We start from the raw sequence: 24,064 nt of genomic DNA on the forward strand, positions 1-24,064 counted from the left end.
GTGTAAATAATCAAATTCTAACGATTTTGTGTCTATTGCGCAACCTCTTAAATAGGATATCAAACTAGACCATTACAATTAGCATAAGCTGTACAACCTTTCATGTAGGGCATATTACTGTTATCTCCAACGTTACAAACGATGAGTTGGGTCAACCAATTTTGCAGACTATAGATCAAGGCTATCCAAAAGCTAATCGAAGACACAAAATTTATTTATAACAGTGTCTTTGTTCGCCGATTTCGAATAGGTGTAAAAAAAAATGTCAAATTTGAAATAGCGGCCTCATAATGGCCGACGAAGATGCAATGAATTCATTTTCAACGTGCAGTCTGTACGCGACATTCGATTCATGCCTATAAAATGCATAAATGTATCGCGCACAGTGCACAATAAAATGTACCTACATGTGCTCGGTTGTACCGATCTGGGTAGAAAGTACCTGTTGCCGGTCTGCTGGTTGCGAAGAGGGGGGAGAGAGAGAGGGAGAGGGAATGGCTCAGCGCAGTTTAACCGATTGCAAAACACACATAGCGCCGCGGATCACGGTCGCCAAGAATCGAGACATACCTGGTTAATGGGCACTCCGGCTCGCTCGAGAGACTCGGCACTTGCTCCATAGAATAGCTCAAGTCTCGATACAGATACGAATGGGTATCTACTTATACTTCCACGAGCAGCGAGTACCTGCACCGTGTAATTTTATCTATCCAAGCAACTTCTAGCCGCTGTGCAATCGGTTGGAGCGAAACGGAGAGTATGAAATCGAGCCGCGTGTCCTAAAATAGAATGCTAGTTCAAGATTACAATCTTCTGAAGATGAGAAAGCGAACATATCGGCTTATTTCATCCCCTGTTATTCCGCTAGAGGTTATGCAATTTTTGATATTTCCCATACCGATTTCAACTTCCACTTCAAACCTTCGTACCGATTTCTAACGATTTATATTCTCATTGAATACTATTCTGTTGATTTTCAATCGATGACATTGTACTTCGAACGCTAGTCGAAATGTCATTTGCCGATTTCAAATATTTTCTGCCAATTTCATATCGTTTTCCGTGATTGAAACACGTTTATGCCGATTTCTACTGATTCCGCTCTATTTCGAAAGCTGGTTAAAATGTCACTTGGAAATTTTAAATGTTCTCTGCCGATTTCACGTGGTTTTATGTCATTGAAATACTTTTATGCCGATTTCAATCGATGACATTCTATTTCAAACGCACGTCGAATTTTCACTTGACAATATCAAATATTTTTCACTGATTTCAAGTGGTTTTCTGTCATCGAAATGTCATTGTACGGATTTTAAATAATTTTTCCGGGATCTGAAATTCACTGGTATTAAACAATATGATTTCAAATCGAATTCCAAGCGTTGTTTTATCTTCTAGCGATTTCAAGCGATTCCGTAAGATTTTCAGTAAAATTTGGAATGTCCGGCTTCCGATTTCAAATCCGATTGTAACCATTCCATTCCGACTTCATATGCGATTTCGAAAATTCCCTGCGGATTTCATCAGTGTCTAAATAGCTCCTCGGTAAAATCAGTTGTGTCAAATAACTTGAAAAATGTTGGAACGATAACGAGGTATAGATCCAGAAGCCATCGAAGGTTATACCTGCGTTGCAGCATCACGATCGTGTAAAAGAATACTGTGAAACTGATTGGAAATCACGTGATCGTGGACCGTTAAACAACTACGGTAATCAGGTTGATTGCAATGTTACACAAATTGGCAAATGATGATTACGGAAGCTGCGGATGGTCATGATCATCGATTCGCTCCAGGTGTATACCTGACTCTTGATATCTCCAAGTGCTGATCGGCGACGCGTTCGCTCGAGATATTATAACAAGTTATAGAAACGTAAGGCATAACCGCAGCCATGGTATATATAATAAGGTGTAACCAAGGTGTAACCCGAGGATAGAAAGGCACCGCAGCCAGTCAGATTCTCTCTTCGATCTCTGGCTCGTTCCTTCGGTTCGGTTCGAACTTCAAGTGCGCCTTTGCGCGTGTTTATGGAGTCGGTTCCCCGGCTGGTAGACACGAAGAGTTGAAAGAGTCAAGTACCCACCTACCTGCCTACTGCCCACCTTCTTCAACCACTCGACCGTCTCAAGACATGGCATAATAATGCGAGGCGGCCGACTTGCCGGCGTCGAGGAAGCGTCGTTCTTGTGTAACAGCTTGGCAGGATATCCGGCTGATCCGGCTCATCGAGACCCACAGTCCAACACCGCACAAACTCCAATCGGACACATTAGGCCCGAGGGGTCTTCGAATTGGACTTACACTTACGTTGGATCCTAGGTAGATCTCTCCGATTTCATTTCTTTTGTAATATGTCATAGTGGACCGAAAACTAAACATGTATTTTTTTTTTTTTATCTACCATGAAACACTTTTAGGCGGTAAAACCACCCTCCAAAGTAACGCATGTCAAGGGGTGATTTGGCAGTTTCACCCACAGGAACGTAATATTTTGTTAACCAATTCAACTGGAAAAGTATTCTCGTAACGAGAAATGAAAAATGTAATTTTCGAAATCTAAATAAAAAAAAAAAAATTAAAAATTACCAAACAACTCCTTGACATTCCTTACCTTGTAGGGTGATTTCACCCCCTTGAAGTGTTTAATGCCAGATGAAAAAAAAAAAATACGTGTCGCTTTGTTTTTGGTCTACTGTAACATATTACAAAAAAAAAAAAAGCTGCAAATCGCTAGATCGATCTGTGATACAGTCGATTTTTTCTTTCCTCGAGAAATCAAAAGGGCGGATATTTCAAACGAATTTCGAATAACAGGGCTGCACTGATTTCAAAATACAGAACATCGTCGAAATTTCTAATTGAATTGATACCGTTATACGTGTTTCGCGTTATGAAAATAATGTAGCGACTGCAAACAACAACAACAAAGATTATCGTTATTACGTGACATAACAGTTTGATGACAAAAAAAAAAAAAAATAAAGTTTTCCACATTTGAAATCTCGTGTTGCGATATCGGGTGAGTTTTGGAAAAAAAACAATGACAAAGTGTAATAATGAAAAATAATTTACTGATGAAACAGTGTCACTGACCGAAAGCCTGAGGCCACGCTTGGAGAAGTCGTCGTCGCTTGTACCTATATTATATCTATATGTATATATTTTATACAGCCTGCACAGCGTGACCGGCCAACAGCCACGCGAATGACCGACCGTGATCAAAAGAGTCGAGCACCGCGTCTCACACTGACTATTTATTATTATTTGTTTTTCCCTTCTTCTTTACTTATTTTTTCCTCTCTTCTTCTCCTTCCTCATTTGCCTAATTTCCATATGCGGAGTTTTAATCACCGCGAATTGTTTGCATCTCATCGACGGAATTTCAGAAGAAGATTTCACAGAAGAAAGTTTATACATATAGAAATCAAAGGAGAGAAGAAAAAAATATTAATTTATCTATGAATGAACGTATGATATGTAGAGAACGAAAATCGGTCAAAATTCGTGGCAAAAAGAGAAAGGAAACAGAATGGCGGAGGAGAAGAAAAATTTTTAAAAATAAAAAAAAAAAAAAAATGACAAACAACGAAAAGAAAGAAACGAAAGACTTATTCCTGGCTACGCAGCTACGTTCTAAATTATACAACTGTTAATGATCATAATGATCGAATTTAAAAGGCAAATTTCTTAGCTTCGGAACTCAGATATAAGGGGGTTAAAAAAAAAAAAAAAAGGAGAAATCACCGAAAGGAGAAGATCAGAACAAAGAACGGCTGAGAATTTTTTGCATACAAGTTTTTTTTTTTTTTTTAGAATGATCTAACTGAAAACGCGATCTGTACCGAAAAATGAAAAACCGGAAATATATAGATATATGTATACACACACACACACATACATATATACAGATAAGTTCCGACAATTTTTGACGGGGGGGAAAAAAAAAAAAAAACTGTAAGTATATGTATGTTATAGCAGCGACCGGTTCGTACGCCGATGTTTTCCGGTGTGATTTTAAACGATCGATTTGGGCCTTTCCTTCAATGATAGAAAGAGAGAAATACAGCGAGAGCGAGCGAGAGAGAGAGGGAGGCGTTTACTCGTCTTGGAACAAGTCCCCTTAAGCAGTATAACATAAATGTTACGTGAAATTTGTATTAAAATGGAAAATAAAAATGAAAGTTAGAGTTTTAGGAATAATAATAATAATGGATAAAGATAAACAGAACAAAAACGAACGATAGGTGCAGAAGAAATTAATCAATACGTAAATAGATGAATAAAAAAGAAAGTAAATAATAAATTAAATAAATCATCAAGGTGCGAATGAGTAGAAATAAGGGAAGGAGGCAGGGCGCCGTTCCGTTCTTTAATATTTGTATTACGCTTCGTTGGCTACCTACGCACAACGTTGATTGACGACTTTTGAGTGACGGAACGACGAAGAGAGGAATCAACGCGCGCACTCTGGCCGTGAGATCTCTTCTGGCACTGACCTAACGCCATTGGCCCACTTACAAACGGGCGATTCAATTGACGTCTTCTTCGGGTCTTTAGCGTCGAGGGTGAGAGATGAATGATAAAACAAAAGGAAAGGTAAAAAAAAAAAGTTGAAGAAAGAGAGAGAGAGAGAGGTCAACGGCTTTCCGCGACGAAAGAAAATTTTTGACTGCGTATGGTTGAAAATTTGTATATTATAACCGTTTTGTTGACGGACAATAAGAAGAGAAAAAATTCCTCTTCCCTGGGATGAAATTGAAAGTAAAGAAAATTATCGAATACTGCGCGAATTATTTTGTATACAAGGAGGGTAAATGAATAAAAAAATAAAAATAAATAAATAAATAAAAGAGAGAACAGACGCTCTTGAAAATTCGGTTGAAACAAAATCAATATTAAATAATGTTCCGACTCAATTTCTTTCTGAAATTACGATTCGAAGATTGATTCGAGATTCGTTCTTCCTCTTTTGGGAGAGAAAAAAAAACAACAGTTTTCGAAAATCGGTCGACATGTTTGGATTTTATTCACCTTCCAAATCGGTCCCGTATTTTTAGGCCCACCCTGTATTATATATACATAACATCGATGGTAAAAATCACTTAAGATTTGATGGAAAAAAAAAAAAAACATTCATTTATCCTTTGACGTGTTTAATTAAAAAAATTTAATTAACCATAGGATTAATCTTTGTTATTTTCATTCGGTGTATCAGACATTGATATTGATAGAACAATTATTCGAGACGCAATTTGTAGTCGTAGTAACTTTTTTCAATGTCGTTTTTTCTTCCTCTCTTTTTTCTTGTTCTCCAAGGTTTGTAACAAGTTATATCATCGCATCGCGTCGTATCGTAAAATGAATTCGTCTTCTAAATGCATACATATATACATACATATGAATTTGAATTACACACTTCTGTGCAGCAATATTCCAAGAAATTATTCATTTTCATTCAAAGAGATAATTATTGAATTCTTCATATAACGAAATTCATTATTTATGAGATAACCAACACTCTTCGTTCTACAATCAATTTTGCATTCTTCCCGTATTCAATTATTCCTACGCTGATGAATTCTTGTACCGTTATATATTTTATATTATCGTACGTTCGTACGTATAATACATCATTTAATACTCTATAGATTAAACCACTATTTCAACTTTCCCAGTTAGAGAAAAAAAAAAAAAAAAGAAAAAACAGTATAGACTAGATTTCGAGGATAAAAAATCTTTACGAACCTCGAAAAAATTTCAATCCCGTCTAATCGAATCTCTTGAATACCATAAAAATCCAAAAGCAAAGTTTCACGATATCGATAAATAACCAATCTCTAATTTCATTACCGTAGGAATGTCATACATAATGGATAAATCGATCAATCGAACGGTTCCACCGATTATATTTATAGTCGAGTAGAAAAAATAAAAAAAGAAATAAAAATCTACAGAAGCAATATAAGAGCACCATAAACCATACGATATTATAACACTTGTTGCGCAGTGCATAAAATATTATTAATAATAAATTCACGTTATATGCATAGACACACACACACGTATATCCGTTATGCATATGAGTATACGTTTATTGCCCAAGTATTTGACCACCTATCACCATGCATACATACATTCTGGATATCGAATGTGTGAATGTGTTCGATTCTCGGCCACTTGAGAACACTTGACCGTGTTTACGAAATGGGATGATTTATTTCCACGGTGTTTTTTAACGCAAACTTAAATACTGTACATACGTGAATACGTATGTAGCTATATATATATATATATATATATATATATCTGTGTGTTTAATATTGTATTTAAGTGAAACGCGTTTGCGTAACTCGACGTTATATAGATACACTAAAGCATACAGGGTGCGCTATTTTTTTTCAAACCGATCGAGTTTAAATCACTCGATATTTTAGTATGCGAGATAATCGAGAGGAGAAATTATTACGCCGGTATCGATGATATTAAAAATAAAATATAAAAATAAATAAAATAATCACCGACGGACCGGAGGAGAAAAAGAAAATAAGCAACAGAGTTCGTGGATAAATTTTTCCAAGAGTTGAAAAATCTGGCACGGAAATGTGCGAATTTTTGATTTTTTATTTTTCACTCTTCCTTCAATTCATGCGATTAACGGCAAAGAAAATTGCGACAACAAACGGAAACCAAAGAATCAATTGCGATATTGAAAAAATTTTTTAACATCCATGCAGGCGTATTTTTTTTTTTTTTTTTTTAGCAATTTCACTTTCATCGGTGTTTTTTTCCCCCGCAAATTCTTTTCAATTTTCGCACAGTTTTGTAATGTTGTTTAATTTTTCGGCCTGGTGTATATTAAATTTTTCCTGCTTGTATAAATCAATTTATCTCCTTCTGCGTCGCTCGAGAAATAATTTTTACGTACTGAATATTCGTTCGGTTTGTTCTCCCATGGAACAAAAAAAAAAAAAATATAATAATGATAATATTTCAAATTTCATGACTCGTTTTTTTCTTTTTTTTTCGCTACTTGCCGCATGATTCTTCCTTATTTTCATTATTTCACCCGACGTTCGAGTTCTGGCGTTTTATTTTAACTTCTTCAATAACCTTTCGACTCTCGTAGATATTTCTACTTATTTATGCACGTATGTATGTAAATATACAATATAATTATACATATGTATGCGAAACAGCGCGCCGAACAGTCTGGAAAATTTTTGGCGATTCGCCAAAATACACATCTACGAAATGCTACGTAGTTATAGGTATAAGCATTATACGCATACGTGGGGATAAATTAACAAAACTAGGTGTGCCTGATGTTTGATAGAAACGTGTCGAAAGTTATAAAAGAAACAAATATAATATGAAGAACAGTTGGGAAAATATAAACGAATTTTTAAAGAAAGGAGAAAACATATTTCAGATAGTGTAAAATCGACTGACAGATAAAATATGTATCATATTACTTTGTGTTATTATAAGGCTAGATGAAAGAATTTTCATAGAATCATGATTCTAAAATTTCGTTCTAGGTAATAAATAAAATACAGCGAATTTTTTTTTCTATTAACGAAACAGCGGATCAAGTATCGCGATAAATATGAAATTTCTGAAACAACGTATAAGAAAATTACAACTCTCGACAACGAAAAAATCAGCCAGGCAATTTTCGCTGTAGCAAATCAACTTCGACAATTGTATATTCAAGGTGGCCACATATTTTTGGGAAAAACGTTTCGTGACATTTTCATATTTTCCAGGACCAAAAACCTAGTTTTTTCGAACATTTTCCCAGTTCCAGTAAGTTACTAAAACCTAAATTATTCAGCTTATCTACTCTATGTTCGGTTCAAATTCAATTCGGATTGAAGAAAAATATAATGTAGAAACAAGTGAGTTTGAACCAATTTGTTTTCCCGACGAAAAAAAGAAAACTTGTTACATTAAAAAATCATTTCTAATTCCAAAGATAGTAAACCGATATTGTCAGTTTTTTTCCATCGACAGATTAAAACTCCCCTGACAATTCAATGTTTTCCACGAAGTCTTTTAAATTCACTGACATTTCCAGGTTTTCCAGGTTTTCCAGGCGTGTGGCCACCCTGCATATTTTCGTAATCTTATATTCTTGAATCGAAGGATTCGCAGTGCTGTGAAAATTAATAAAACATCTCTAGCCTGCGGCAAGGCCGCAGCAACACCGCAAAGCCGGAAATCTCGTCGGAAATAATTGTTTGCACGGTAAATCGAAGGTTTTATTCGTTCTATTCATTCCATTCGTACGTAACATTATCAGCCGAAAATTACGGTTATACAATCGAATTCAACCTCCGCGTTTCAGAAAAACTATTCAATACACATACGGTGAACAAAATAAAAATGATGTAGAAATTTAACGAGAGTCTAGAAAGGCTTGAGATCAAAAAAAAAAGAAAAATAATTAATAATTTAATTTTTTTTTTTTTTTTGCTTTATATCACGCTTATAAAATTTCAACGGATTAATAAAGTACGTGAAATAAAATTCGTAACTGTGAAACGAATGTTGATTATATATTTGTTTTAAAATATAAAAAATTTTGAAAAAGACAAAACAGAGAATTCAATGAAATTGATTGAAAAATTGGACTAATTTTTAAAATAAGAAACGAATATTTACCTGACAGATATTCATATTGTTTGGAATATTAACAGGAAAATTACTGATTGTAGAAAGAGACATTGAGAAAAAAAAACCTTGAACGTTAGAATAGTTGAATAAAAATTCACGAATATTCGGGTACAGTGAGAAGATGCGCAGAGAAATAAAAACAGGGGAGGATGGGGGGGGGGGGGGATTAAAGGGTTACAAATAACGAGAATAATTTGCGATTTGCAAGAATTTGCGATACGATTATGCACGTATATTCGTGCAATCGATGCAGCGGATGCATGCATCCGGGTTTTCGATAATATGCGCATATATCTGACCTTTGGATCGTCGTCTCTTTCTCTTTCCCCGGGTATTTTTCCCAAATTTCGCAAGTTATACTCGATACCCTGCAGCAAACACCGCAAAACCGGACACAACCGCGAAGCTGACCAATAATTGCACGATGCGAACTTTCACCGAAATATCGTTGTGCGTCTGGCTTTTAGCAGGTGCCGAGGAATACCGTGTATGGAGCATTCCACGTAAGATCGACTTTACCGAAAGCCTGACTCTCTCAGAATTAGTTTGAACTTTGCGAAAACTTTCTGTCACTCGTCGGGAATATTTGGGATTTTTTTTAGATCTTTATTCGACGATGTTTTGAACTTGGCATTCGATGTAATTCAACGCTAAAATATGCTGAAAGTTTTTTAAAACTCAAAAAATATTAGTTTTTCAGATTTTTCAAAAACTGTTTAATTTTCTTCGTACAAAAATTTCGGACGATATTTCTCTCTTGGTGTTCAGAAACTTGTCTAAATTTCATCGCGGGTCAGAATTTGATTTCGAATATACGCATTTTAATCCGACTTGTTTGAAAAAAAAATGCACAGCTTAGAAATCAAATCCCAACCCGTGATGAAATTTAGAAAAGTTTTTGAACACTAAGAGAGGAATAACCTCTGCAATTTTTAACGAAAAAAATTAAACAGTTTTTGAAAAATCTCAAAAACTAATATTTATTTTGTTTTTCAGAACTTTCGGCGGCTTCGATAAACTTCTGCATATTTTGCCGTTAAGGCTCCCTCAAAACTGAAACTTTTTTTACATGCAACTTTGTTTTTACACAATCAATATTTTTCGACTTATACTTAATTGAACTTCGGACATTCTAGATTTCCGCATATTATATTACATCGAATGCTAAGTTCTAAACGTCGTTGAATAAAAATTTAAAAAACAGTCGCAAACATTCTCGACAAGTATTATAACAGAAAGTTTTTACAAAGTCTAAACTAATTCTGAGAGAGTCAAGCCTTTCGGTCAGGTCGATCAGACGTGGAATGCCCCATATATTGCGTATTGTATATGTGTAAGAGACAAGGAGAGAGAGAGAGAGATACATGTAACAAGTAACAAGGAACGCGAGATGCAGAATAATTCGCGATCAACGCTGAAACGCCGCAGTGTTTCAGAGGACCTTGCAAATTTCAATTTCTATGCAAAACCACGCGTCAATTCGCGAATCGTGTTCGTTACTACACACGCATTGCAATTCTCTACACGTGTTCTCAACACGGCCAGCATCGTACAGGCAAAAATAAATTTGCACGCAACCGGTGATCGATATAACGTTACATTTACACGTTTGAATTATACATAAAAAAAAAAAAAAAAAAACCAAGATAAAATCACCACTTGGGAACTCCATTCAGCGATTAGGATACAAATAATCCACTTAGTATCAGATGTGCGTTAAAAAATTGTGCTTGCAATTTTCTGTGCATTTTTTTTTTTTTTTTGCCATTTTGTTTACTTCTATTCGCGTTTTTAAATTTTCTGACGCTTGTTTCTTCATTTTATTGTGTTTTGTTTTTCGTTTGCGTTTTTTTTTTTATTCTTTAAGAATAAGATTCAGCAGACCATTTGAATTGTTACCAATTAATAATACAAGGAAAAATAAATCGAGAGACATTTTGTAGTATAAAAATATTCAAGATACTCACCATTTTCCCACCACATCTTGGTGAGAATTTTCATATCCATTCAAAGTCCAAAGTGTTCAAGAATCTGTAATGAGAATAGAAGCAATTTAAGAATGAGAAAATTTTTTTTTCCACTCTCTTACAAATTTTCATCTTTCATATTTTCAACTGTATAATATCGACAATAATTCTTACTGCGACGAAAATTTTCCCAGGAAACGTTACGTTATACAGAAATAAATTATTTATATGAGGTTGAAAAACAGGAGAGTAAAATTAAAAATTACAGCTTCCGGTTATACCTAACAGCGAAATTGGAAAATTGCCAGAACTCAATTTCGTTGAACCGATCGTGATATTATAATTCACATTAAATTCACACGCGTATAATTCAATTGATTATAAATAAGAGACGTGCTGAGATTCGTACGTGCGAAATAAATCGTTCATTGTTCCGGGGGGAAATAAAAAAATAATAAAAAAAAAAAAATTGATATCAACTGGCGAGATAAAATAAAAAAAAAACGATTAGATGTAAGAAGAAAGAATCGTGAAAACGAGAAGACGAATATAAATTTCAAGGAGTCAACGAGAATTAGAAGGATTAAGGATTAGAGAGATATTCCGAGGCTGGAAACGAAAATATATCTTCAAGAATCTATTCATCATTCTTATTTTATATAAATGTATGTATGTATATATATATATATATATATATATATATATATATATCCTACACACCTCAGCTTGTAACAAAGGAAAGAAAAAATTCTTCTTATGCATGTCGTTGAAGCGCGAGTTGGTCGGGAAAAAAAGAGAAATGAGTTTAATTTTTATGTGATTCGTGTACGATGTGCAGGTATAATGAAAATGTCGTTAAATCTTGCGGGGTGAAACGATCGTTGTTCGAAATGAAAAAAAAAAAATAAAATAAACACAGCAAACGATTTTGGAAAACGAAGAGAAATGAAAGAGACTATAAATTTTATTACAACGTTAAGTAGTCGATTAAAATCAACGAAAATAAATATTCCCAGCTTTTGTCGCGTGTAATATTATCCCTGCGGCAAGAAGAATTTATCGAAAAATAATATTTTTCTACCAAACAAATCCTCTCGCGATAAGCAAAACGGGTAAAATTTTAATTTTTACAGCTGTTTTTTTTTTTTTTTTTTGTTTCTTTTTCTATCGGTGTAATAACAATAGTAATAATAATTAATATATCTAACGTATGTACTACACATTATGGAGATAATTAATGATGACGATGATGATGATGATGAGAACGTAGTATAGAAAAACACGCTGACGTGTGGATAAAATTAAAGCAGAACGATCGGGTAAAACAGTGATAATAAAATTATACCGAACGTTATACCTACTATAATAATAATAATAATAATAATAATATCGATTGTTGACACAGGTGGATGTTAATTTAAAAAAAAAACCGGCAAACGTCGTATTGATCGAAGAAATGTGAAATTAAGAACAATAATGTCGTGGCAAAATCCAGTCAGAACGAAACTCGAAACCAAAACTCCACGACGACGGGTTTAATATAAACGTTGTACACAAAATTGTATAATGTTCATTGATGTATGTATATTGTATATCATGCATAGTCTATCCAGCCAATGTTGGACCCTCCAAATCGAACGGAAAGACAGAATTAGGTTGAATTAACCATAAGTTCCTAACGCGTTAGAGTTAGTTCTCCACTCTTCTCTCTCTATGTCGCTTACATGCAGCGTTTACTTTTATACGATCGCCTCTCGTTCTACAAGTTCCGGATACAAGGATATACCGAAAGCGCGAGTAAAGCGCGGAGAGATTGATCCGCAAATCCGTACACGATGTAAGATCCGCGGAAATAAAATGTGAGATTTATCCGAAATTGAAAATAAAACAAAAAAATAAAAAGAATAAAATAAAAATATAAGAGGTATAGGAATAAAATTTGAGGGGGAAATATTGCAAGAATGACCAAACAAAAGTTACAATTATAAGAATGACCAAAAATAATCGATTATTTTTTTCCCAAATTAATCGAATTTTTGTTCCAAGACTGCGTACCAAAATTTATGAAATTTTTTGTTTCAAATCCACAGTTCGAAAAGTTATTAGAAATAATTCGATTAATTTTTTTTTTTGAAGTTGATTAATCGATGCATCGATTAATTTTTAGCTCAGTGACCATCGCATTTGCAATAAATAAATGTAAATAAAAAAAAAAGAAAAAAGACAAACCGTAGAATTTACAATACAGGTAGGATAGATAGGAGAAATTAAGTATCGGATATATAAGGAAATAAAAATTTATCCGTGAATAAAATATGGCAAGGAACGAATGGGGGATCTATCCGTGTGTCGGTGATGAAGGTGCCGACGTCACGTCGGTTAGCAGCTGCGAGAAATAAAGTATCAGGCCTTAAAACAGTGCCTACTTCTCGCCTCCGAAAAGGAAGATACGGAGAGGAATATATACATATATATATATATATATATATATATATATATATATATATATATATATATATATATATATCTATATATACATATATGCGTAAGAGAGTCTGGCCGAGGAGTCTTGGCGCCTCGGAAGAGGGAAGATAAAATAAAAGTCTGGTTAGTCTATGAAATGCTGTTGTGTAGGAGAAGAAACGAGGAACGATCGGTGAAAAGAAAAAGAAAACACACAGAGAGAAAGAAGATGAAGAAATGGAAGAGGAAAGAGAAAAAGAAAAGCCGACCGAGCGGCTGTTCCGCTACGATTCTAACCCGTGGATTATACAGGCGAGAGAAAACGCCGTTTGGATATATAAAAATAGATTTAAGATGCACCGATTTAGATATATCCCTAACGAACCGTAGCACCGTATTTTCTTTCTTTCCCAATTTTTACTTTTTTTATTCCCTCTCTCTCTTTCTTATTCTGTGTTTACAATACCGAAGAAGAAGAAGAATACGAGATTCGACCACTGCGGGGATTTTCCACTTAGAATATCTTTAAAAAAAAATATTAGTGCAGCTGTGAGACGGGCGGCCGATATTATAGAAAAATTCAATACACTTGCAAGATTCTTAATTTTATTCGTTTCGATGAAATTTGTACGCGGCAATCGACGAGTGATAGAGAAAAAATTCTGTTCATCGATTTTTGAAACTCGTTTGAGAAGAGTAAAAAAAAAACATTGTTACCATTGTTTAATTACACCCCGTTTAATCATTCATCGGCAATACGTTTGTGTTATAATTGAATTGATGTTTGTCTATTTTTATAATTTTTTTTTATCAAACTGAACAACCACAATTAAAAACAAGTTTAATTTTTCTCGCGTTAATTTCAGAAAGAAATTTCATCTCTTTCACTGCGTGCAGAGAGCCGAGAATAGAATAATTCCCTTTGAAAGAAGCTTGTTTTAATGAAACGAAACACGATCGTTGACGCGACGAAATTATCAACATTGCACGATGCCAGCCGGATGATCGGTTGACAAACGTATGTCATTTGAGTGTACATATCGCGTATGTAACGTACCGGTTGTTGATCAACATCGCATACGTATAGCTGTATGTAAATATATGTATGTTTACACGAAAATTTATGTACCACGGTTTATAGAAGACTCTATTTATTAATTACATAATTTCCAACTGTTTAAATACAGTCTTTTGTTATACCATAGGGTAATTCACCCGATGTTTAAATATTATTGACAATATAGGGATAGTTACTTGGGGTAATAAAGGTAAACATTAACCGGAAACTACCTAGGTGTAATAATTTTTTCAACGAATAGACCGCCGCTTGGTTTATTTTATTTATTTACTTTTTTTTTTTTTCACCTCTATTCTTGAATCCTACTCGTTACAGCATTTATACTGGTGAAATTGACGAAACAGGCGAGAGGGAGAAAAAATTATCAATCGAAAATAACGATTTTCCATCGAACTAATTACACGAAAAATTGTCTGCCAATTTTCGATGCCGATGAAACTTAAAGCGAATTCAAAAGATCACAGCTACGCTCGAATTTGAACTCGTATCTAAATTACTCGATAAATAATTGATGTGCTAAAATGAACTAAACAATATCATAAAGCGATACATCGTCGTCGTGATGAAAAAAATTACAACGCATAAATGAGATGATTAAATATTGTAAGGGGTGAAAAAAAATATGTATTTGCAAGAATTGCGATCATTGAGTTTCATCGTGATATAAAAAATGAACAGATGAAAAACAAACGTGATAAAAATCTGCAGAGTTATTACAAGTGATGTCACACGTGGGAGACTATAATTTTGTTTATATTATAATCGCGTGAGTATTTTTCCATTTTGTAATCTAAATAATACAAATATTGACGCGAGCTTAAAACATTTACAACACAATAATTATAATTCGAAGATATTTTTCTTATTTGATACAGATAATGCACACAGACACTTACCTATATTATTTATATGTATACATATATGTGTAATACGATGTGTGAGAATGGATGTTGGTGACAAGCAGTCTACCCGTCTCGAAGACCTGTTTAGTTTTGTGTAAATACACATAATACAGTACTCTATTTGAATAGGAGGCCATTACCGAGTTGAAATGTAGATAAGCTGAGCTATGTGTGATATGCATGGACATACACGTTGCAATTATACCCTATGAACCTTAACCCCGTGAGTTGATCGTGCGTTTTATCTCCGTAGACGTGTATAACGGAAGGAAAATAAAAAAATAATTAATACACAAACGGGAAAACCGTTCGTCTTTTCATTAAATAACCTAGAAGGAGATGTAATACTCGCAGACGTTAAATGACACCGCGCGTAGTTGGGAAGTGAAGGAAGCCGAGGGATGGAGCCGGTCAGTCTCACTTCGTCCGCTCAACCTCACGCCGTTCTTTATTCCGTAGCACTAATTGAGCGCGCGACTCTGCCGATTCTCTTGGCGGGATATATTACAGTTTATTACATCAAAGCGAGAGGAAATCGCGGACTTGTGGTACTCAAAAAGAGTCGTTAGCACGTGGGTGATATTTCACGTGCCGAGAAAACGGCGCGTGTTTCAATTCGAGGACAACTATACGCGTGGTTAACGAAATAGTTGCAACTATAACGCGAATGAGCCGCGTGGTTCAATTTTAGGACAGTTATGTGAGTGGTTTACGAAATAGTTGTGACTATTAAGTGACAAACGCCTCGCGGTTCAATTTGAGGACAACTATTAAGCGTGATTAACCAAATAGTTGCAACTATCACACAGCTGTTAAGTGAATCAGCACATAATAGTGGTACCGAAATGGATAGGATACGTTGCAGAGTTAGAATTATAATCCAGTAATTCGTCTACCGAATTCTACCCGCAAAGTTGCTCTATATTATTGAGTGAGTAATGATTGTTTTAATTAGTGCGTAGTAAGTCTTTAGTTGACGTAAAGTTGAGTATTGCCGGGCATATACGTGGGAATAAAAGCAAGCGAGTGTTTTTATCATAAAGTTGCTTCGATTTAAGAACAACTGCACATGCATTAAAAAAAAATATAGTGGCAACTATTACCGAGTAATATAAAAATAGCGTTACTGAAACAAATCAGAGGCATTGTGAACAAAGAACACTCTTCTATAAGTATTTTACTAAATGCGGTTTGCAGTGGTGAATTTAAAAAAAATTTTGTACAATTTTGTTGGTGTTCAATAACTAATGCGAAGGCTGAGAAAAATTACACTAATTGCATAACCATACGACACGTGGTCGAAGCTTAATTGTGCAATCGATTGAAGAAAAATAATAAAGAACGAAAAATTGTGTTACTATTCCAACTATCCAAATGTGTCGACGGAAATATAATAGTATTATATACTATACATCAGATTAAAACATAATCAACTAAGTTTTCAAAATAGTTACACCGTACTCTCAAGTTACCGTAACACTGTTTTCAAAGCAAATAGTACATGCATGTAAAGTGTATTTTGCAAAGAACGTGAAATCGAGCTGTTTATGGAGCGTGCGTAAATTTGCCACTGAATCGAATGATAGTGTCTACCATTTGTACGATAAGAAGTAGATCTTTTCGTCGTATCAGTTATCACGCACACGGTTATGGATCATTTGGCACCGAACTTTAAATTGAATTACGCATATACGCGGGTGTAAATTTCCGCAACTATACACGCTTATCTTAAATACGTAGTGCGGAACTTTGCTGTTCCCTTATTTTTCATCGATATCTTTATCTCTGTTTGTTTGTTTTTTTTTTTTTTTTTTGCGATAAATAAGCAAACCTTCCTCATTAACGGTCAACCGCTGCGGGGTCGCAAAGCGGTTTTACGTCAGCTTCGATGAAAAAGTCAACCGCTACAATGCGACCGCAGAGAGTTAAATTTGCAACTCCGACAACTAAGCTATGCTTCAGGCTTTGTAAACGTCAATTTATATTATTCGGTATTAGTTTATACGCCGATATACAAAACTGGAATATTTTAGAAAATAAATAAATAAATAATCGAATACCATAAGTATAATTTTAATTTACACGGAGTAACATTGCCAAAGAGATTAATTACTGCACTATTGTCAATAGTTAACGACAACTTCAAAATCATCAGTATTTCACACCGCTGAAAAATGATATGGATCCTTTATAACATCTCGTGTTATAATTTTCCATAAAAAAAAAAAAAACAACAGAGGACACCGTGTTTTTTCCTCATGAATTCATCTGAATTTCACTATCGTCAGTAGAAATAATAAAATACTATACTTGTAACCAATTCAAACCAATACCCAAACTATAAAACTAACGGACGCGAACGAAGCATACACGTATTGACGAACTATTCTCTCTTTCTACCCATTGTACGTATATACACGTTGTACAATCAACGAGCGTTTGTCTCAAATTTTTCCTGTTACCCGCAGCAGCTACGATTGACATCTATTGACCCCTCCATGTAGGTTGATTAGGAGCGAATCTCGCACTGCGTACTCTCGCCTACACGCGACAAAGAAAATTACTACAGAACCGAAGTACCGATTCATATCAGAATATCTACTTCGATTTCACTCGTTCCCGTTCTTTTTTCGCATAATTAACTCCACCATTTTTTCCCAAACCGAATTATGTTTCAATCAAAAATTCAGCTCTAATCCCGAATAGAGTCGAAACCGGGCCACGGTAAGAATAAAAAAAAAGTAGGGAAAAAGTGGCTAATCATCGAACCTAAATACAGCCTCAGACACGACCTAGCGGTAAATAAAGTAGCGAAATATTGCGCATCGAGTGCGTGAACGAGGCGGTGTGTATAAGTTCGCAAACGGTTTGCAACAGACAACCTCGTTGGCAATTTGCCAGAGAAAAACGTGTGTTAGAAGTAGTTTATACGTAGGTAAGCAGCCACTACGACACGTGTAACGATACAACTCCACCACCACTACTGTTATTCTTTTCCCCCGTAGATATATATATATATACATGTGGCATGGTGTGGGGATTCCCCAAAGCCTTGCGTGACCACTTCTGGAGTCTGTATGTTAAACATATTTGTATTTGAAATTTCACCCCGTTTCTCTAAATCCGTCACATATTGTCCATTTGAAAAATAAAACAGACTTCGTTCATTTTTGTCGACTTTTTTTTCTTTCTACTTGATCATAGAGACACTAATTGTTACATCGAAAAAAAAAAATTAAGATATATACAGTAGACTGTATGAATAAAGTCTACTGTTAGTTTTTTTTTTTTTTTTAAATTTAAGTCGTAAACATTGTTCGAAATGACGAAAAATAGATGCTGTACAAGTTTCAGCTCTTAATATTAATATTTAAGGTCAAAGGTCAAACAGAACTAAAATATTTTAATTACAATTAAATGGGAAATAGAAAATCGCGATGAGGCACCTGTGATTATTAATATCAAAAGCTAAAACTTGGACAGCATCTATTTTTCGTGATTTCGAACAATATTTACGACTTGAATATTGAAGAAAAAAAATGTAAATTTTTTTTACACAGTCTAATATACAGTTATTCATAAAAATGACGTAACCATTCATCCGAAAATTTTTAATACAGCCATTTTGTATGTATTACCAAAATTTTATCGGAATATCACTATTTTCAGAATTTATCGACAAAATTTTCATACTTATAATGAAATATATGATATGATCGAATGTACACAAGCTTTTCCAAAACAATTTTTTTTATGTAATTATCGAACATATTTGTCACACGGTTAGGGTATGAAGATATATATACACATGCGTGTACACGTACATGTACGTGTATATATGTATATGAGGACGCGATGGGTTCTTTGTTTGCACGGTCTGATGTGGACAGGTATACAGAGATACCTTAATATCCAGACTTTCAACACCGCGTGCGGTAGTCTTGAGTCTCTCACCTGACAAGTCACCTTCGACGAATTCGCGGTATTTATACACTCCTCCGTATTACAATAATATCTGCGTGTGCATAGTTGGAACGGATCTGCAAAGCGTTGTAAAGGAAAAAGAAAAAAAAAAAAAAGAAGAAACGGTTACAAAAGAAGGAATGGATTATAAAAATCCACATGCAAAATGGTTCTCACACAGGCGCGCACACGAGTGATTAAAAAGACAGGCCTGAAGAAACTCGAATAAAATTCGTTCGTCGCTGAGACTTGAAACTTTTTTTCAAACAATTTTGTTGAGTACAATCAGACAATTACTCCTCGTGCAAATAACGGTGATAAAAATACAAAAGGTATAAGATAACGTGCCAAAAAGCATTATTCAATTGCAGAAATGGAAACCTGGATAAAAGACTGAGAAAATTCTCTGTACTCGAATTCATCGAAACGTTGTTAATCGTTGCGAGTGTCTATTATTTGAAAAATGGATCAAGACGTAGACTTTCCATAACATCTTTTCGGTTCGTTAATCTTCGAGAACTATCGTGTGAGCAATTGATCGTAGAAATGAGAAAAGTATCAAAGTTCCAGATGCTGGTATCATCATCGATTATCGTACCAGTCACTGGACTCTGTTCTCTAATTTGAGCTTTCGGTTTGATGGACTTAATTCCAAACTTGAACCAGCGCAGACAACCACTAACTAATCAGTTTGTATACTGATCGATGATATGTAGAAAAGCGAAAAGCTCGTCATTCGTGTTCCTACCAAAATTGGAAACAAACTCTGTGTCAAAGGGGTTGAATATCGACTTTAAGTCTCGCGGCTGTTCGAATGGGGTCAAGGGATCTCTGCGGTCGTTGGCAGTGGGTCATGGATCCGCATAAGGTCCCCACGGAATCCGGGGATCCAGGAGTCCTTGGACAAGGACTAGTCTCGAGGTGGCTGAATTTGGAATTTTAGAGGTGTAAGCCTCCTCCGGAATGCGGAGAGCCGCGGATCGTGGTTGTGTGTATGATATTCCAGTTCTCACTCTCTCCTTTATCCGCTTCTTCATCTCCAGTCGTTGAAAGAAAGTGAGCGCCACGCACTACAGTCTTCTTCTTCTTCTTCTTCTTCTTGCTCTTCTTATACCGATTCATCGCTCCTTCATCGACATCCGGGTCGCACCCTGAGCTGATGATTGTGACATTTCTTGAAGGGTTGGAACAGAGCTGGCAAAACCCCGTCTCCTAAAAGCTTTTCCAAAACCTGCGGCCTCGAATCTTTGTTTAAGATTCTTACGATTTTCTCGCTGGTAACAAGGGTTGGGAAGAAAATTGGAATTTGAAAAATAGTAAACGCGCAGCGTTATGAACAGCTGCAGTTATACTCGGAGGCATTTTGTACGCGTCATTTAACGCTACTGCGTTCTTACAACGCCACGACACGGCACGAGGAAAGATAAGATTCCGGAACGACGGTGAATCATTGCGACATTGCGATTTGTTTTTCATCTTTAATAACTTCTATGTAGCTCATAGCCACCAGGTAAAAATGCGATACAGTATGATTGTCATGTTATACGTTACAATGCGACGCATTTCTACGCGATTAGTATCGTTCACAGTCAAGTTCATCATTGTTTGAACATTACAGAATCGTGAGTGTGTCCAATACACGACACAGATTTGCGATTAGAAAGATACTCACCAGTTGCAATCGGTGATCGTTAGTCATTCGGAAGGGGTAGAGACTAAAGGTACACACTGCAGTCCAGCCGGTTGTCCGAGAACCTGGAAAAGTAAAAGTAATACATAGTACAATCCAAACGCTATAAGTGGTTTCGTAAAAGTGAAACGAGTGTCAGATCTATATCCGATTCAACATTATTTTTATGATAAAAATAGTCAATTTCGCGATTCGTGATGCTTCATCGTCGTACAAAAATGGTTGAGTCGAATGCGTTTCACTAGATGTTGAATTATTGCATTCACATAACGTATCGTATAAGCTCGGCAGTCTTGAGACACCGAACGGTCGGCCGTGAAGAAAGTTTAGCCTTCGAGAAGGCGAAGAGGTTGCATATCGGTATGGAATACATGAAGTACACAACGGGAATGTGGAAGTAGGTATCGTTACATATACCTATCAGCACACAACTTGCGACAACTACGATGAGTTAAATGTTGATTGCGAAACGGAGCGTAGCACTAACGTAAAGAGAACGACCAGAGAGGAAGAACCTGCTGCGAACCGTTAAAATTCAAATTTATTATGTACACAGACCGAAAGCGAAGCAGAAGAAGAAGAAGAAGAAGAAGAAACCTGGTGGTTGTTAATGTCATATTGCCTGGCAGAATTGGACAAACTCTAACATATCATTTATTTGCACGCCCGTCTGACAAGCTCAAACAAACTACACTGTCGATAAATTCCCACAGCTGTTTAAAATCCCGATGATAATTATTCTTCGCAGCTTTTGCGCGTATATAATGTATTTTTGGTACGCGCTACGTTTCCGAAAGATTAACGTCTCACCTCATTAATATAACTCTTTGTACAACCGGCCGATCGGTATCAATTCGTTCGTCGTCAAATAAATGTGAACTTATTCTTTTTGAAAGAGGAAAAAGTAAAAAAATTGCGCAGTTACATCAATTCTATTAATATACTTCAAAGTTGGTGGAACCTCTGACGTCAATTTTAATTCTAAACGTAAATTAACGTACAATTCTTGGCGCCAAAGAACGGAGAGAGAGAAAAATAATTTCAGACTAAAAAACGGATTGGATCGTTAGGTAGATTTCACTAGAAGTTTAATACATCCTGATTGTTAATGAATTTGACAGGATCAGAGTTAAAAAAAAATCAACCCAGTACAAAGACTAGAAGCACGCCTTTCATCAGTTTCTACCGTTTTCAATGTCAGTTCACATGTTCCGGTAGATTCTTGTCGAAAAAATATCAGGTAGAAAAGATAAAAGAATATAGTTATGCATGGAACGACAAGATGATCGCGAGTTCTGATGAATTTGATACGAACGAGGTATACCAGGTAACCGCAACTCGCAGACTCGGTGAGTGAAGAAAGGTATGCCTCTTTACGTTCTTCTAACAAAGTCGGTCGTAAAGTCCCATAAGACATGCTGACACTGTAAGCATAGACACAGTGCCCCGTGACCCTCGGAACAAACCGCAATCGACGGAGCAAGAAGACACTATAGGTGCATACTAGACTGCAACTATAAGGTGCCGGCTCAGCATGATGGGTAAAGATAGAATTGCCCAGGTTTTCCTTATACAGCAGTACCAAGTATTAACTGTAAATTGTGGTATACAGACCGTACGATGGTTCTACCCCACTCTGGCATTAGACATGTATACATACTTAATTATGCTAATCATACAACGGACGGAAGTAGCTATAGACGTTGTGCGCGTACAACGCGATACGGACTTGTATGAATGGATCCATGAATGAATGGATGGACGAGTGAATGGATATACTTATATCGAGCCTTTCTCGAAATACACATAGAAAAATCCCATCAGTTGAAATGGATGCAATGTTTGTTTTCTTGCCTCGCGACTCAGGATTTTCGAGGCTTGATGTAAATGACGACCGCAGAGTGCCCGATTTTGGGTCATTAGTATTCTGGACTCGCTCTGTACGGAGAGGGTCTTTCGAAAGATAACGCGAGCAAATAACTCCGGGCTTATTTTCTATCCCGAATTACTTCTACAGGATGATTCAGAGTTGATGGAATATTTATCTCCATGTATAAGAATTGTCGAATTCAAATGTGGAACGAAAATTTCAAATTGGACTTTGAGAAAGACTGTTAGAAAAATGTGTTCCGCGTTAAAAATTTGATGGTTGAATTACGTGACTCACGGATTATTTCTGTTGAGACACAAATAGGGCAATATTTTTCAGTCCTATCTGAATCTGAATCATCCAGTAGGATGAGCCGCCTTTGGAATAACTGTTTGTCCCTTGGGATGGGTCATTGGGTTCAAGGGCTGAGTCACTTACGAGTCGGAGAGGATAATACGGACACAACGATAATCCGAGTAGAGAGAAAAAAAAGATAGAAAGACTTCGAACAAACCTTTCCTTTTGCAAGACATTACATTCCGCACTTATAATCCAGTATTCATATAACCTGCACAGCATTAACAACGTTTTTTTCTTTCTGATACCAGGTAGACTCGATGATCGAGTGTTGGGAGTTATCCAGACTGCATCTGGCCACCGGAATAAATATCAAAGGATAAATATCGTCGACGGAGAAGCGGTCCCAGTGTCAAAAGATGAGGTACTGCTGGTTCAAAGTCGCCTTCAGCGCCCTGATTGGGCTCTCAACGTATTTTTGCAACGCGGCGCCGACTGATTTCGCAGTCCCGGTAGCCAAGGACTCGACGTATTCGCATCCTGCGCGGACCCTGGACACGGACCAGGGTCTGGGTCAGCCGATTGACATGGCATGGGAGGCCTGGATAGTGACTGACAAGAAGCTGACGGAGGACGGTTCGAACTTTGAATCGTCGACGGTTCCACGACGAATCACCAGTAAGAGTGTCTTCATCACTCCGTCGCTGAACAAAACGTGTACCGATGGTTACCGCTTGAAAAGTGACATGACGTGTGTTCCGGAGACCATCACTTTCAACTCCAAGGGACACTTCCAGAACTTCGTTCTCACACGCCTGAACCGTACATTCGCGAATTCTTCCGCAGTCACCGAATTGAAGGTGTATGGTCCTGTTCAGGTATGATATAGCGACACTTTCTCGACAACGAATATCTCGAATATCGGTCATCAAATCTGACACGTCGGATGTATATTGTAACACACTTCGACACTTTGTATCATTGATCGGATCGTTGAACCGATCATTGACGCGACATCGGTTTTTTTTTTTTTATCGACTAAAACTTAGTTCTGGTTCGCCCTGCACGCGACAATAGCTGCTAAATCCGGTGACACCGATATACCGAATCGAGTGCAACATCGATAACCAGTAAAGTAAAAGTCGACGCCCGATC

At 36.2% G+C, this 24,064-nt stretch overlaps 1 protein-coding gene across 4 annotated transcripts in view; it reads left to right on the forward strand.

Annotated features, from left to right (window-relative positions):
* The window catches only part of LOC124308525 (uncharacterized), a 33,522-nt gene that overhangs the window by 5,460 nt on the left and 3,998 nt on the right, over positions 1–24,064 (forward strand). The window contains exons 1-2 of one of the 4 annotated variants that reach the window (XM_046771316.1): positions 14,904–14,953; positions 23,221–23,787. In XM_046771316.1, coding sequence (XP_046627272.1) covers positions 23,329–23,787 — 459 coding nt within the window. In that variant the 5' untranslated portion in view covers positions 14,904–14,953; positions 23,221–23,328. Of the gene's footprint in view, positions 1–14,903; positions 14,954–15,243; positions 16,021–20,737; positions 20,822–23,220; positions 23,788–24,064 lie in introns of those variants that run through there. The other 3 variants (XM_046771313.1, XM_046771315.1, XM_046771314.1) reach the window with 3 other exon arrangements.

The sequence above is a fragment of the Neodiprion virginianus genome, chromosome 7, assembly GCF_021901495.1.
Source record: "Neodiprion virginianus isolate iyNeoVirg1 chromosome 7, iyNeoVirg1.1, whole genome shotgun sequence".
In the NCBI taxonomy this organism is placed as follows: domain Eukaryota; kingdom Metazoa; phylum Arthropoda; class Insecta; order Hymenoptera; family Diprionidae; genus Neodiprion; species Neodiprion virginianus.